The sequence below is a fragment of the Tympanuchus pallidicinctus genome, unplaced genomic scaffold (assembly GCF_026119805.1).
Source record: "Tympanuchus pallidicinctus isolate F22 unplaced genomic scaffold, pur_lepc_1.0 scaffold25, whole genome shotgun sequence".
Taxonomy (NCBI): domain Eukaryota; kingdom Metazoa; phylum Chordata; class Aves; order Galliformes; family Phasianidae; genus Tympanuchus; species Tympanuchus pallidicinctus.
The window spans coordinates 93,124-105,205 of record NW_026294742.1 but is presented as its reverse complement, the minus strand read 5'-3'; the positions used below and the strand labels follow the sequence as shown (position 1 = coordinate 105,205).

At 44.5% G+C, this 12,082-nt stretch overlaps 1 protein-coding gene across 1 annotated transcript; it reads right to left on the bottom strand.

Moving 5' to 3' along the window:
- Positions 1-807: 807 nt before the first annotated feature.
- On the bottom strand, positions 808-3,467 carry LOC128084042 (olfactory receptor 6F1). The gene has a single exon (XM_052689806.1). It carries the CDS (start codon positions 2,134-2,136, stop codon positions 1,195-1,197), a length of 942 nt encoding a protein of 313 aa, XP_052545766.1. The 5' UTR covers positions 2,137-3,467; the 3' UTR covers positions 808-1,194.
- Positions 3,468-12,082: the final 8,615 nt, after the last annotated feature.

The following is a 12,082-nucleotide window of genomic DNA, read 5'->3' as shown; positions in this document are numbered from 1 at the left end:
GATATAGGTTTCTCATATGGTACAGAATATCCCTTTGGGCAGTTTAAGTCATCTATCCTGGTACTGTCCCCTCGCAGCTCCTTGTGTGCCCTCTCAGCCCCCTCACTGGCAGGGCAGTACAAGAAAATGAAATGCACTGCTCTGCAATAGCTGCACAACAATGCTGTGTTATCAAAATTGTTTTTCTCCTAAAGCCAAACCATGGCATTATTCCAGACACTCTGAAGCAAATCAAATCAACTCCATCCCATCTGAAACATGGCCAATAACCACACCTTATTCTGTCTTTGAAGCATGTTCAGGTCCCACAGTTTCCCATACATCCCAATTACCATCACTCCTCTTTACAGCAGGTATCGTTCTGTAGTTTACAGGTTGTCCCTGCAAATGGATGTTATAGAGAGTGATGAAGTCTTCCCTCAGCCTCCTTTCCTCTAGATTAAAGTCACAATTCCCTTGTATGCCTGTGCCTTATTTTCTAGTCCCTTCATCAGCCTTGTTGCTCTTCTCTGCACATGTTCAAGCAAGTCAGTAACCTTTTTGTAGCAAAGGGCCCCAAACTAAACAAGATATTCACTGCACAGCCTCACAAGTGCTACACTTGTGAGGGGACAATTGCTTCTCTGGAAATGCAGGCGGGAAGAAGAGGGAAATGGGATTTCTGTAAAAATAAAATAATTAGTTTGTACACTTGAGAATGATCAAAAGGGGGAAATTTACAATTGCTGTGGTTTTTTTTTCCTTTTTTTTTTTTTTTTTTTTTTTTTTTTTTTTTTTTTCAGTGCCCTGTGTTCTCCAAGAGAAGGGCAGGCAAGACTAAGTTGCAGTCTAAAAAGACACTTGAATTTGCAAACCTGAGATGGAAGCAAAGGGAACAGAAGTGCTGACCCACTTGGAAAAGGAGAAACAGTCCTCTGTCACTATTTGTACCTCCGATGGTGGCTCATTTCCAGTCTGACAGCACGGTTACTGAAAAGACATCTTGATTTTCTTCCAAAGATATATTAAATCTGTGTTGTTGGCAAACCTTTTTTCTGTTCTGAAAGTTTAAGAAGGTCATGTCATGAATACAGATGTATAACTTAGCAGAGGACTGAGAACATTCTAGAAGAAATCTTTTCTTGAAACTTGAAACATCCCTGAAGCTGCTGCTCTTTTCTGCTATGCTTCAAAAAACAGTCCAGGACAAAATCTTTATGCATGGCTTTCTGTTTTCCAACTGAAAGTCTTTTTCAAAATTTCTTTCACCTCCTTGTTTCTGAACGTGTAGATGAAGGGATTTAGCAGAGGAGTTATAACAGTGTTTAAAATGGTGATTATTTTGGTCAGTTCCAAGGAAGCTTTGATGGAAGGCTTGACGTGGAGAAAGATAGTGGATCCATACCAAACAGTTATCACCATGAGGTGGGAAGAACAAGTGGAGAACGCTCTTCTGCGGCCTTGTGCAGATGGGATCTTCAGTACAGTATATATGATATAAGTATATGAGACCAAGGTAATGACACAGGAGCCAAGGATGACAATGGCAAACATGATGAAGCACACCATCTCCACAAGGGAGGTATCTGTACAGGAAAGGATAATCCAGGGAGAGATGTCACAGAAAAAGTGGTTGATGACATTAGAGCCACAGAAAGACAACCTGGAAATCAAAAATGTGGGCACTGAAATGGTCAGGAAACCACCTATCCAAGAAACTGCTGCCAGCCATGTGGACAGAGTGCTGTTCATGATGGTGGTGTAGCTTAGGGGGTGGCATATGGCCAAGTAGCGGTCGTATGCCATGACAGTGAGGAGGAAATATTCTGTGCAACCGAAAGAAAAGACGAAGTACATCTGAAGGAGGCAACCTGTGAAGGAAATGGATTGACTCTGTGACCCCAAATTAACCAATGTCTTTGGGACACAGGCAGTGGTGAAGCAAATCTCCAGGAAGGCAAAATTACAAAGAAAATAATACATAGGGCTGTGGAGATGACGGTGTGTCGTCACCAGAATGATAATGGAGATGTTGCTCATTACTGTCAGGACATATGCAAAGAGGAGGAAGAGAAACATCGTTAGCTGCAAATATGGAGAGCCAGGAAATCCAACCAGGATGAACTCCTTCACATGGGTGCAACTTCTGTTCCACATCCAGTCCTAACAAGCAAATAACGGACTCACTGAAGATGGATGCACCGGTGCACCCCTTCCAAACCGCCAGAGAAATGTTATACCCAACTTCACCATGGATTTGAGTGCAGTGAGAAATCAGTCACTTGAATCTGGATTCATTCTACTAAACCTTAGCCATGTTGCTAGAGGCAGACCTAGGAACAGGGACAATTCTGTGCACTTGCCAGGCAGTTAGCCTCTCTGAAGTGTAATTCAACTTACCTCTTCTCAGTAGGGTAATCGGGATGGGATGAAGAGCCTTGTGGAGAAGACAGTATTTCTCTTCTTTGGCCATAAGGGGGAACTGAGAGAATTAGCTTAAACCTGGACCACAAAGGTTGCAGTATATCCTATCTTTTTCTCAGCATTTTGATATGATTTGAGAGAATGGAGTCATCTTCATCTGAACTAGTTATAGCCAAAGGAGACAGACGGGCACTTAAAGGTGCAGTTTATATCAAAGCAAAATGTTTTTATGCTATTTTAATAAATCACATCCTAATCTGTATATCTTCCCACTGACAATGAGGAAACACTAGCAGCTGTTTCCAGAGGAGGTAGTTGAAATGTAGATTAGGTCAGCTCCTGGTGCCTGTAACAGCCAGACAGAATCTGAGCAAATTCAAGATCTGCTCTCTAACAGAACAGCAGAACAGGGTGCAGAAATGAACAGATGAACAAATGTGTATTTTTAAACAATTATTGTGCATAAAGCTTTCACTTTCAAAATTGATTTCATTTAAGATCATGAAGATAAACTCCAAGAAGACAGCAAGAAAAACAATAAGAAACACTAGTAAACATTAGTACACTTTTTTTTTTTTTTTTTTTTTTTTTGAAAAATCAAAGTATCTCTTTCCGTCTGAGAAGAAAATGAATCCATCTAATCCTTCCTGACCTCTGAGGGGAATCTCATCATAGTGATGCACTTTTCAATGCAAGTTGTTAAAGCTTTGCCAAAGAAACATGGTGATTTCCATGACTGCTAAATTTCCCACAGAATCAATCCATTTCTACAGCAGTTCTCTATCTCAGTACACACTACTTCTTTCATTCCTCTGCCTGGCTTTCTGACTGTAATTTTTAATTAATTGACTATACTGGACTACACTGTCTTAGCAAAAACTGAAATTGTATTACGCCCTTCATTAAAGCTTCATCTAGGCAAAGTGCTGAGCAGACAAGGCACTGTTATTTCACTCTTTCCTCAAAACCCTTGGGCCCCTCTGTCTGCTGAGAGTTATATTCCAATTATGCTTTCCTAAAATCGGAGTGGAAGAGTATGTTCTGCTCTTGAGGATATAGGAAAATTTTCACCTACTCCCCTGGCAGCAGAAAAATTTTCTGAAAAGCATCTGTGTTTTTCCAGAGTCTTCAGTAAGACTGATTGATCCATAAGTCTTAGAAAAAAGAAAGCAAGAGAATTAAATTGGTTGCATTCACTTTACAGAAGCTCACATTTATACTGGGATTTTTAGAGGGGAAGTCTTCACACACCTCCTAAAGTTGACAAGGTTGCCAATCATTGCTTGTAAGAAATAATGTTGCAAAATAGAAATGAGAAGATTGCAAATTAATGATTTAATGAGAAGATTGCAGATTAATGTAGGGCTTTTTAGGAAGATGGGATAATTTTGCTGGTCAGCGTAGGAGAGACATGGAGCTGTTGGAGCACGGCCAGAGGGGCCACTAAAATGCTCCAAGGGATGGAACACCTCTCTGCAAGGACAGGCTGAGAGAGCTGGGGTGTGCAGCCTGGACAAGAGAAGGCTCTGAGGAGACCTCAGAGCGGCCTTCAGTATCTAACAGGGCTGTAAGAAAGAAGACAGCTTTCACCAAGCCCATGGCCAACTTCCTCTGGGATATCAGGTCTATTTCCTATGCAAGTTATGCTGCCCGGATCTTTCTCATCACCACTGGAGCTCAATTTTCTTATCTCACTGTCATAGCCTATGACTGCTACGTTGCCATCTGCAAACCCTGCTCTATGGGACTCCTCTGGGCAGCAGTGCTTGTGCCAACACAGCAGCAGCTGCCTGGGGCAGTGGGGTTATCTGTGCTGTGCTGCACACTGCCAGTACATTTTCAGTACCTCACTGCCAAAATAAGTCTGTGGAGCAGTTCTTCTGCGAAGTTACTGGCCACAATAAGGTGGCCATTATCCTTATATGATAACCAATGTACCTCACATTAGCAAAGCCCATCTCTTCTTCATAGTTTTTGTAGTTTCATTGTTGTAATTGTGATAATACATGTGCAAAATACATGCTGTAATATCTTTCACTTCCTCTTTAACGTCTACCTTTATTTTTCTCACCCTAAATCCTTGTGCACTGATGGAGTCAGATTCCCTAAACACATAAATCAAGTAAGGATAATATTATTTTCCTTTGTTCCAACCTCTTCCTTTCTCCTCTGCAGGCAGGAGCAGGCGATGAGGCCTTCTGGGACACAAGGGAACACTGCTGTTTCATAGTCAGCTCGCCGCCCGCCAGGACGCCTCCGTCATTCCCTGCAAAGCTCCTCTCCAGCAGGGCAGCCCCTAGCCTGTACTAATGCATGCAGTTATTCCTCTCCACATACAGGACCTTGTGTTTCCCCTTGTTGAACTTCATGATGCTCTTTTTTGCCCATCCATCCAGCCTGTTGAGGTCTCTCTGAATGGCACACAGTCCTGTGGTATATCTTCCACTCCACCCACGCTGGTATCATCAGCAAACTTGCTGAGGGTACACTCTGTTCCTTCATCCAGGTCACTGAGGATTAAGTTGAACAAGATCAGACTCAGTACAGACCTGTGGAGGATGCCACAAGCCACAGGCCTCTAGCCAGACTCTGCAGCTGCTTACAGCTGTGAGCCCCGTCATTCAGCCAACTCTCAATCGACCTCACTGTCTACTCATCTAATCCACATCTTCCAAGATTGTCTACATAGATGTTATGGGGAAGAGTGTCAAAAACCTGGTCAAAGTCCAGGTAGACAACATCCATCCCATCTACCCAGCTAGTCATCCTGTCAAAGAAAGCTATCGGATTGGTTAAGCATGATTTCCCCTTGTTGAAAAAGTGTTGACTGTTCCTGATCACTTTTTTTGCCCTCCACTTGCTTTCTTCTTCCTCCTGATACATCAATTTTTTTGTCCATTACACCCCTTGACAGATTAAATACCAAACAGGCCTTAGCTTTTCTGCATATTCTGAGAACGCTCCTGTATTCTTTCCAAGTGGCCTGTCCCTTTTTCCACATTCTGTACACTTCTTTCTTTTGTTTGAGTTTTCTCATCATCTCCTTGCTCATCCAAGCAGTTCTCCTGCCTCCTTTGCTAGAATTCTTACTAGTGTGAATGCACTGACTCTGAGCCTGAAAGATGAGATGCTTGAATACTGACCTCCTCTCTTTAACTCCTCTTCCTTCTAGTGCCCCATCCCATGAGATTTCTCCAAGCAGGATCCTGAAGAAGCCAAAGCTGCAATTCTGTTTGTTGCTTTGCATCCTCCCTGAAAGAACCTGAACTCTACCATCTCATAGTTGCTGCTGCCAAGGCTACCCACAAATTTCACATTTCCAACCAGTCCTTCATATTTGTTAGTGCAAGGCCCAGATACATGTCTCCTTCTTGGCTTTTCCATCACCTGTGTCAAAAATTACCATCGGTTCTCTGCACAGACCCACAAACCTCTTGGACTGTTTCTGCCTGGCTATGAAATCTCTCTATCAGATATCAGGTTAGCTGAAGTCCCCATGCATGAAGTTCTGCAGGGGTTGTGATTGTGAGGATGCTTCCAGCTGACTGCAGAATGCCTCATCAACTTCTCATCTCAGTCAGGTGGCCTGTAGTAAAAACTCACAACGTATCACCTGTTAGTCTGCCCATTAATTCTTACCCATCACCACTTCTGTTGCCTTTCCTGCCCCTCCCTGTCCACTTCCTTGGCTCCATGTTTCTGTTGGACCACAACATCTACGGTCAAATGTATTTCTTTGCTATCATCTCCCCTCTACTTGCCCTGTGTGATGACACAGTCGGGGGGAACATGTTACATTTAGGCCTGGCAGTGTTCATGCTTAATGACTGTGACAAAGAGGCTGCTGAGATTGGATTCTATGGTACAGAGGAGACCTTATGAAGAAAAGTTTATGTTAAACAACAGTTTAAAAGCAGTGGTCTCCATATTGGTGCCCATGAAGAGGGTCTATTCCCCTGTTACAAAAAAGACCCACTGATATCAAGATGCACTTATTTTTTTCAATCTGTTGCTGACAGAGGTCAAGTCAGTCTGCACTCACTCCCATGGTCTCTTCTGTACATGATGCTGGCTTGGTGCTCTTCCTTGCTCTTTCTCTAGCATAACTGGCATTGGTCATGGCACAAGATCACACTGGAGATCTGCCTTCTTCGTCACATTAGGCTCTAAGACAGTGCCTTTCACTTTGCTTCAGTTGTTTGCTTTAAGATAAAATGGATTAGTTCTCTTTCACTAATATGAGGCACAATCCAATACTTGTTGCCTTCTGTCTCTACGGCACAATAAATTTTTATAGTTTTCCTTACTCTGAAGATAGACCTGAAGGGTTTTTTCACATGGCTTCCTTTAATTTTCCCAGCTAGAAGGGAACATGTTCCACACTGGGAGCATGGGAGGAAGCTGAAAGGTTCTGCCTCAGCCACTTGAAGTGATCTGCTCTGAATCTTTCAGCCTGTGTTTGCCACAGATGACCTAAGATGGTTCAGAGACATTTTGGTGTCATTTGGTAAGAATAAAGCCAAGTTTCTGAGGTTCCCACTGGCCATTTCAACTGTGGGTCAATCCTAAGAGCCCACCAACTTGTCTCTGGGAAGGTTTTGTGTGCTGGATTGGGCAGTTTGTAATAATTAATAATAATTAATAATAAATAATAATAATAAATAATAATAAATAATGCCATCCTCTCAATATAATGTAACACTGCTTGACTTCTGTCTTGAAGAAATATGAATTTTCAGAGTGCGTAATCACTGTAGAAGAATTACTGATCCTTCCCTTTACTTGCATTGCCACTGCTCAGTCATGGTGTGCATTTAGTCTTCTTAATCTTCCAGGTGCTTTTGTCTACCCTGATTATGCTGGAAAGCCACATTTCCAGAATCCTGCCTGGACATATGCACTTCCCATTGTTCTCCAGATATTTTATTATCTTACTCTTTGATCACTCAGATCCTTCTCACCTGCCCAGTTGCTGCTTTGAGTTTCAAAGCATTCAAGTTTGCTAGTCTTTCAGTAGTCTGTCTGTGTCCTTAGCCAGCTTCACAACGTGTTTATTATTTCCCATCTCTCTGTACAAAACACTTCTTGTAGAGCTATCTGTAGGGGAAGATGAGCCTCTCTGGAGATATACAGCTGAGGAGTGGACTGCTTTTCCTGCCTATCTAGTTCTTCACAGAATGCTACTTGGGTCAATATCAAGTGGAGGATGGTGCTTGAAAAGCACAAAATACTGACAAAGTTTCCAGTCTTCTATCAAATTATGGAAGAGATGTGACTCATTATTGCTTCTGCACTGCAATGAGCCCCATGGTGTGTTTGGTACTAAGTCTACTAAGTTGAGGTATAAGAATGATGTAACTCGTTGAGAAAGTAAACTCGGAAGGAAAAGTTGAAGAGACTTGCAGTGTTAATGGGCCCCATTGAGGGCCATTACTTACAAAACTCCCCATGGACGTTATAGAGCAGATAATTGAAGACAGGCAAAGAACTGTGCTGGGAAAACTGTCAGAAGGGCCAAGGTCTGATCTCAGACACTGGGAGAAGAGATCTGCCATTCATGCATTACTGAGGGCCTTTCCAGGGCAGCATGTGGGATGTATGGAGTGTTTCCAAGTGAAGGACGATGGTATGACACCTCTCAGCCTATGCAAGGAAGCAACAGGTCCTCCATGCCAGGAGTATAATGCGTCTCCTCATTAGCTATGGCTAAGGGATCAAAGATTTCAGTGCAGTTGAGGCCTTCCATCCTTGCCAGCGCCTTCTACCTGCTCTGCTGCAGGTTTTCCTGTGCTTCTTGACACCTACCTGAAGGCCCTAGACACCCAACTCCATTGCCCATCTTGCTCTCACCCTGGCATTTCCCTACAGTCATGCATGTGTCTCCACCTTCTTCAGCTGTTCCTTGAAGTACAAAGCTGTGAGCTGACCACAAACTATATCTAGGTGACCTCTGGTACCACAGTACTGTCCCCTTTTGTGACATTTCTTCCTTCTTGTGTACCTAGGCTGTACTTTTTTGGGCATTTTTTTCCCATTCATGCTTTTGCCATTAACGAGAACTCTGTTATCTTGAAAACCACTATTCAACAGGAATCCCATCCCATCAGCTTTCTCGTGGCCTGTTTCAGCTGAACAGAAGCAACCTCAGCACAATCATCCAAGGGGAATACAATGGGAAATCAATGGACCAGTGAAGGGGAAATCTATAGGAATTAAAGGGAACATCTAGGGGAAGGCAAAAGACAACCTAGGGGAAGAAAAGAGACACACTGGGTAGTGCATGGGTAAACCTAGGAGAAGACAAGAGGCAGTGCAGGGGAAGGCAAGGGGAAAGCAAGGGGAAACCTAGGAAAAGGAAAGTGATCACCGACTGGAAAGCAAGGGGAAGACAAAGGCAAGCTACTGCAAGGCAAGGTGCAACTTACGAGAAGGGAAATGGGAAACATAGTGGAAAATAAAGGGAAACCTAAGGAAAGGCAAAGGGAACACAGTGGGAAGGTAATAGACAGTCAATGGGAAACCTAAAGGACTTCAGGGGGAAACCTAGTGGAAGGCAAGAAGAAACCTAGGAGAACACAAATGGCAACACAGTGAAGGAAAAGGGAAACATCAGGGAAGAGCAGGGGCAACCTAAGCGAATCACAGAATTGCAGGGGCTTGAAGGGACCTCAAGTGTCCAACCCCCCAATAAATAGGACACACGGGTAGGCGTCCAGACAGTTATTGAATAGCTCCATAAAAAGAGACTCCACAACCTCTCTGAGCAACCTCTTCCAGTGCTCCATCACTCTTACTGTAAAGAAGTCCTTCTGCATCTTTGTCTAGAACTTCATATATTCAAATTTTTGGCTGTTGTTCCTTCTCCTATCACTGTACATCATTGAGAAGAGCCTAGCCTCATCCATTTGCCTCCCACCTCCCTTTAGATATTTAAAAACATTAATCAGATGCCTCCTTTGTCTTCCTTTCTCCAGGCTGAATAAACTCAGGTTACTCAGCCATTCTTCACAAAGGAGATTCCCCAAGCCCTTTATCATCTCCATGGCCCTCTGCTGGACTCCTTTTAGGAGATCCCTGTCTGGTTTGAAATGGGGAGCCCAGAACTGGACACAGTATTCTAAATGTGGCCTCACTATGGCAGAGTAGAGAGGAAGGATCACCTCCGTCGACCTGCTGGCCATGCTCTTTCTAGTGCATCCCAGGATCCCATTTATCTTTTAGGCCACAAGGGCACACTGCTGGCTCATGACCAAGTTGTTGTTCAGCAGGACCCTCAGGGCCTTCGCTGCAGAGCTCCTCCCCAGGAGGTCATTCCCTAATCTGTTCTGTTGCATATGGTTATTCCTCCCCAGATGCAAGACTCTACACTTGCTCTTTTAAAATCTCATCAGCTTCCTCTTGCCCAACTCTCCAGCCTGTCCACGTCTTGTTGAATGGTAGCACAGCCTTCTGGTGTGTCAGGCCAGTCCCAGTGCCCACAGTGTGCCCCCACAATCCCCATCCTCAACACTGGTCCCTCATTGCCCAAGTCCCCAGTGTGTTCCAACCACACCCATTACCCTGAATGCCATTCCCTTCAACTCAGTGTATTAGATGAGTTGGACAAGCTGAGTCCTGTATGGGGAAACTGGCTGCCTGTGGCCTGGACAGGTTACTTTGGGTAAGAAACTGGCTGAGGGCCATGCCCAGAGTGTCGTGGTGAATGGAGTGAAGTCCAGCTAGCAACCTGTTTCAAGTGGTGTCCCCCAGGGCTCAGTACTGGGGCCCATCTTGTTCAATATCTTTATTGAAGACCTAGATGAGGGCATTGAGTGCACCCTCAGTAAATTTGCAGATGACACCAAGCTGGGAGGTGGTGTGGATCTGCCTGAGGGTAAGGAGGCCCTTCAGAGGGATTTAGACAGGCTGGACTGCTGGGCTGAGGTGAATGGGATGAGGTTCAACAAGGCCAAGTGTCAGGTCCTGCACTTTGGGCACAATAACCCCATGCAGCGTTATAGGCTTGGGGACGAGTGGCTGGATGAGAGTGAAGACGAAAGGGACCTGGGGTTGTTGGTTGATGCTCAGCTGAACATGAGCCGACAGTGTGCCCAGGTGGCCAAGAGGGCCGACGGCATCCTGGCCTGCATTAGAAATGGTGTGGCCAGCAGGAGCAGGGAGGCGATCATCCGCTGTACTCAGCACTGGTGAGGCCGCACCTCCAGTGCTGTGTTCAGTTTTGGGCCCCTCACTACAGGAAAGACATTGAGGCACTGGAACGTGTGCAGAGAAGGGCAATGAAACTGGTGAGGGGTCTGGAGCACAAACCTTATGAGGAGCGGCTGAGAGAGCTGGGATTGTTCAGTGCGGAGAAGAGGAGGCTCAGGGGAGACCTCATTGCAATCTACAACTTCCTGAAGGGAGGCTGTGGTGATGAGGGGTTTGCCTCTTCTCCCAGGCAATGAGCAGGACCTGAAGAAATGTCTGCAAGTTGTAGCACAGGAGGTTTAGATTAGACATAAGGAAGAAGTTTTTCTCTCAGAGAGTGTCAACGGTTTACAGCTGGTTCAGCCCGGTTCTGTGAGCAGCGGGGTGGAGGGATCCGCTGATCCTTGCCTCCGGAAAAGGGAAAAAGGAGACCTCAAAATAATTGAAAACAGCAGCAGCGATCTGAGCTGGAACAAAGTAATTCACTAAATATAGTATCAGCGAAATATAATGAGAGAGAGAGAGTATGTCTGAAAGGTGGAATGACCCCACCGCAATGCTGAGTTGAGAAGTGCAGTCCACTTGAGCTGTGAAGAAAAACAGATGGAGAAAAGCAGGCGAAGAAGGTGACCTTGCTAGGAGTTGTATCTCCTCGCTGACTGCAAAGCCCCCTGGGGAATGTAGTTGTTCTTCCCCTCTGGACAGGCACCCGGAACTTGAGCATCAGCAGTCAAACCCCGAGTGCATTACCTGATGTTATGGTGTGGAATAGTTATAACCAAAAATCATAAAACCATGACATTCCACCCCTTATTCTACATCACTACATCATGCTTAATACATACAAACAAAATATAAACACAGGTACGTACAAACCTATGTATAAACACATAGAATTACTGACTGCACTCCCTCAACATCAAATTCCCTTGTGGTACACACTGAACATCCCCGTTTATCTGCATCACCCACCAAGTGGACCCAGGTCCCTAGGCAAAAACAGTCCCGTGAAGAGGTTTGCCCTTCCCAGGAGCTGGAAAGATCTAAACCGCTTTTCCCAACATGTTCTTTACATGTACTACAGGCACCTTATCTCCCTTGACAGTATGTAGGGAGTTAGCAGGACCATCGTGATTGATCAATCCTCTAGTATTGACCAACCAGGTGGCTTCTGCCAAATGCTTCTTCCAATGTTTAAATGTTCTGCCACCCATTGCTTTCAACATGGTTTTTAACAACCCATTGTAACGTTCAATTTTATCAGAAACTGGTGCATGATAGGGAATATGGTAAATCCACTCAATGCTGTGATCTTTGGCCCAAGCATTTACAAGAGAATTTCTGAAATGAGTCCCATTATCTGATTCAATTCTTTCTGGGGTGCCATGTTGCCACAGTTTCTTGAGAGCCAATATGGTGTTTCAGGTGGTGGCATGGGGTACTGCATATGTTTCAAGTCACCCAGTGGTTGCCTCTACCACAGTAAGCACAT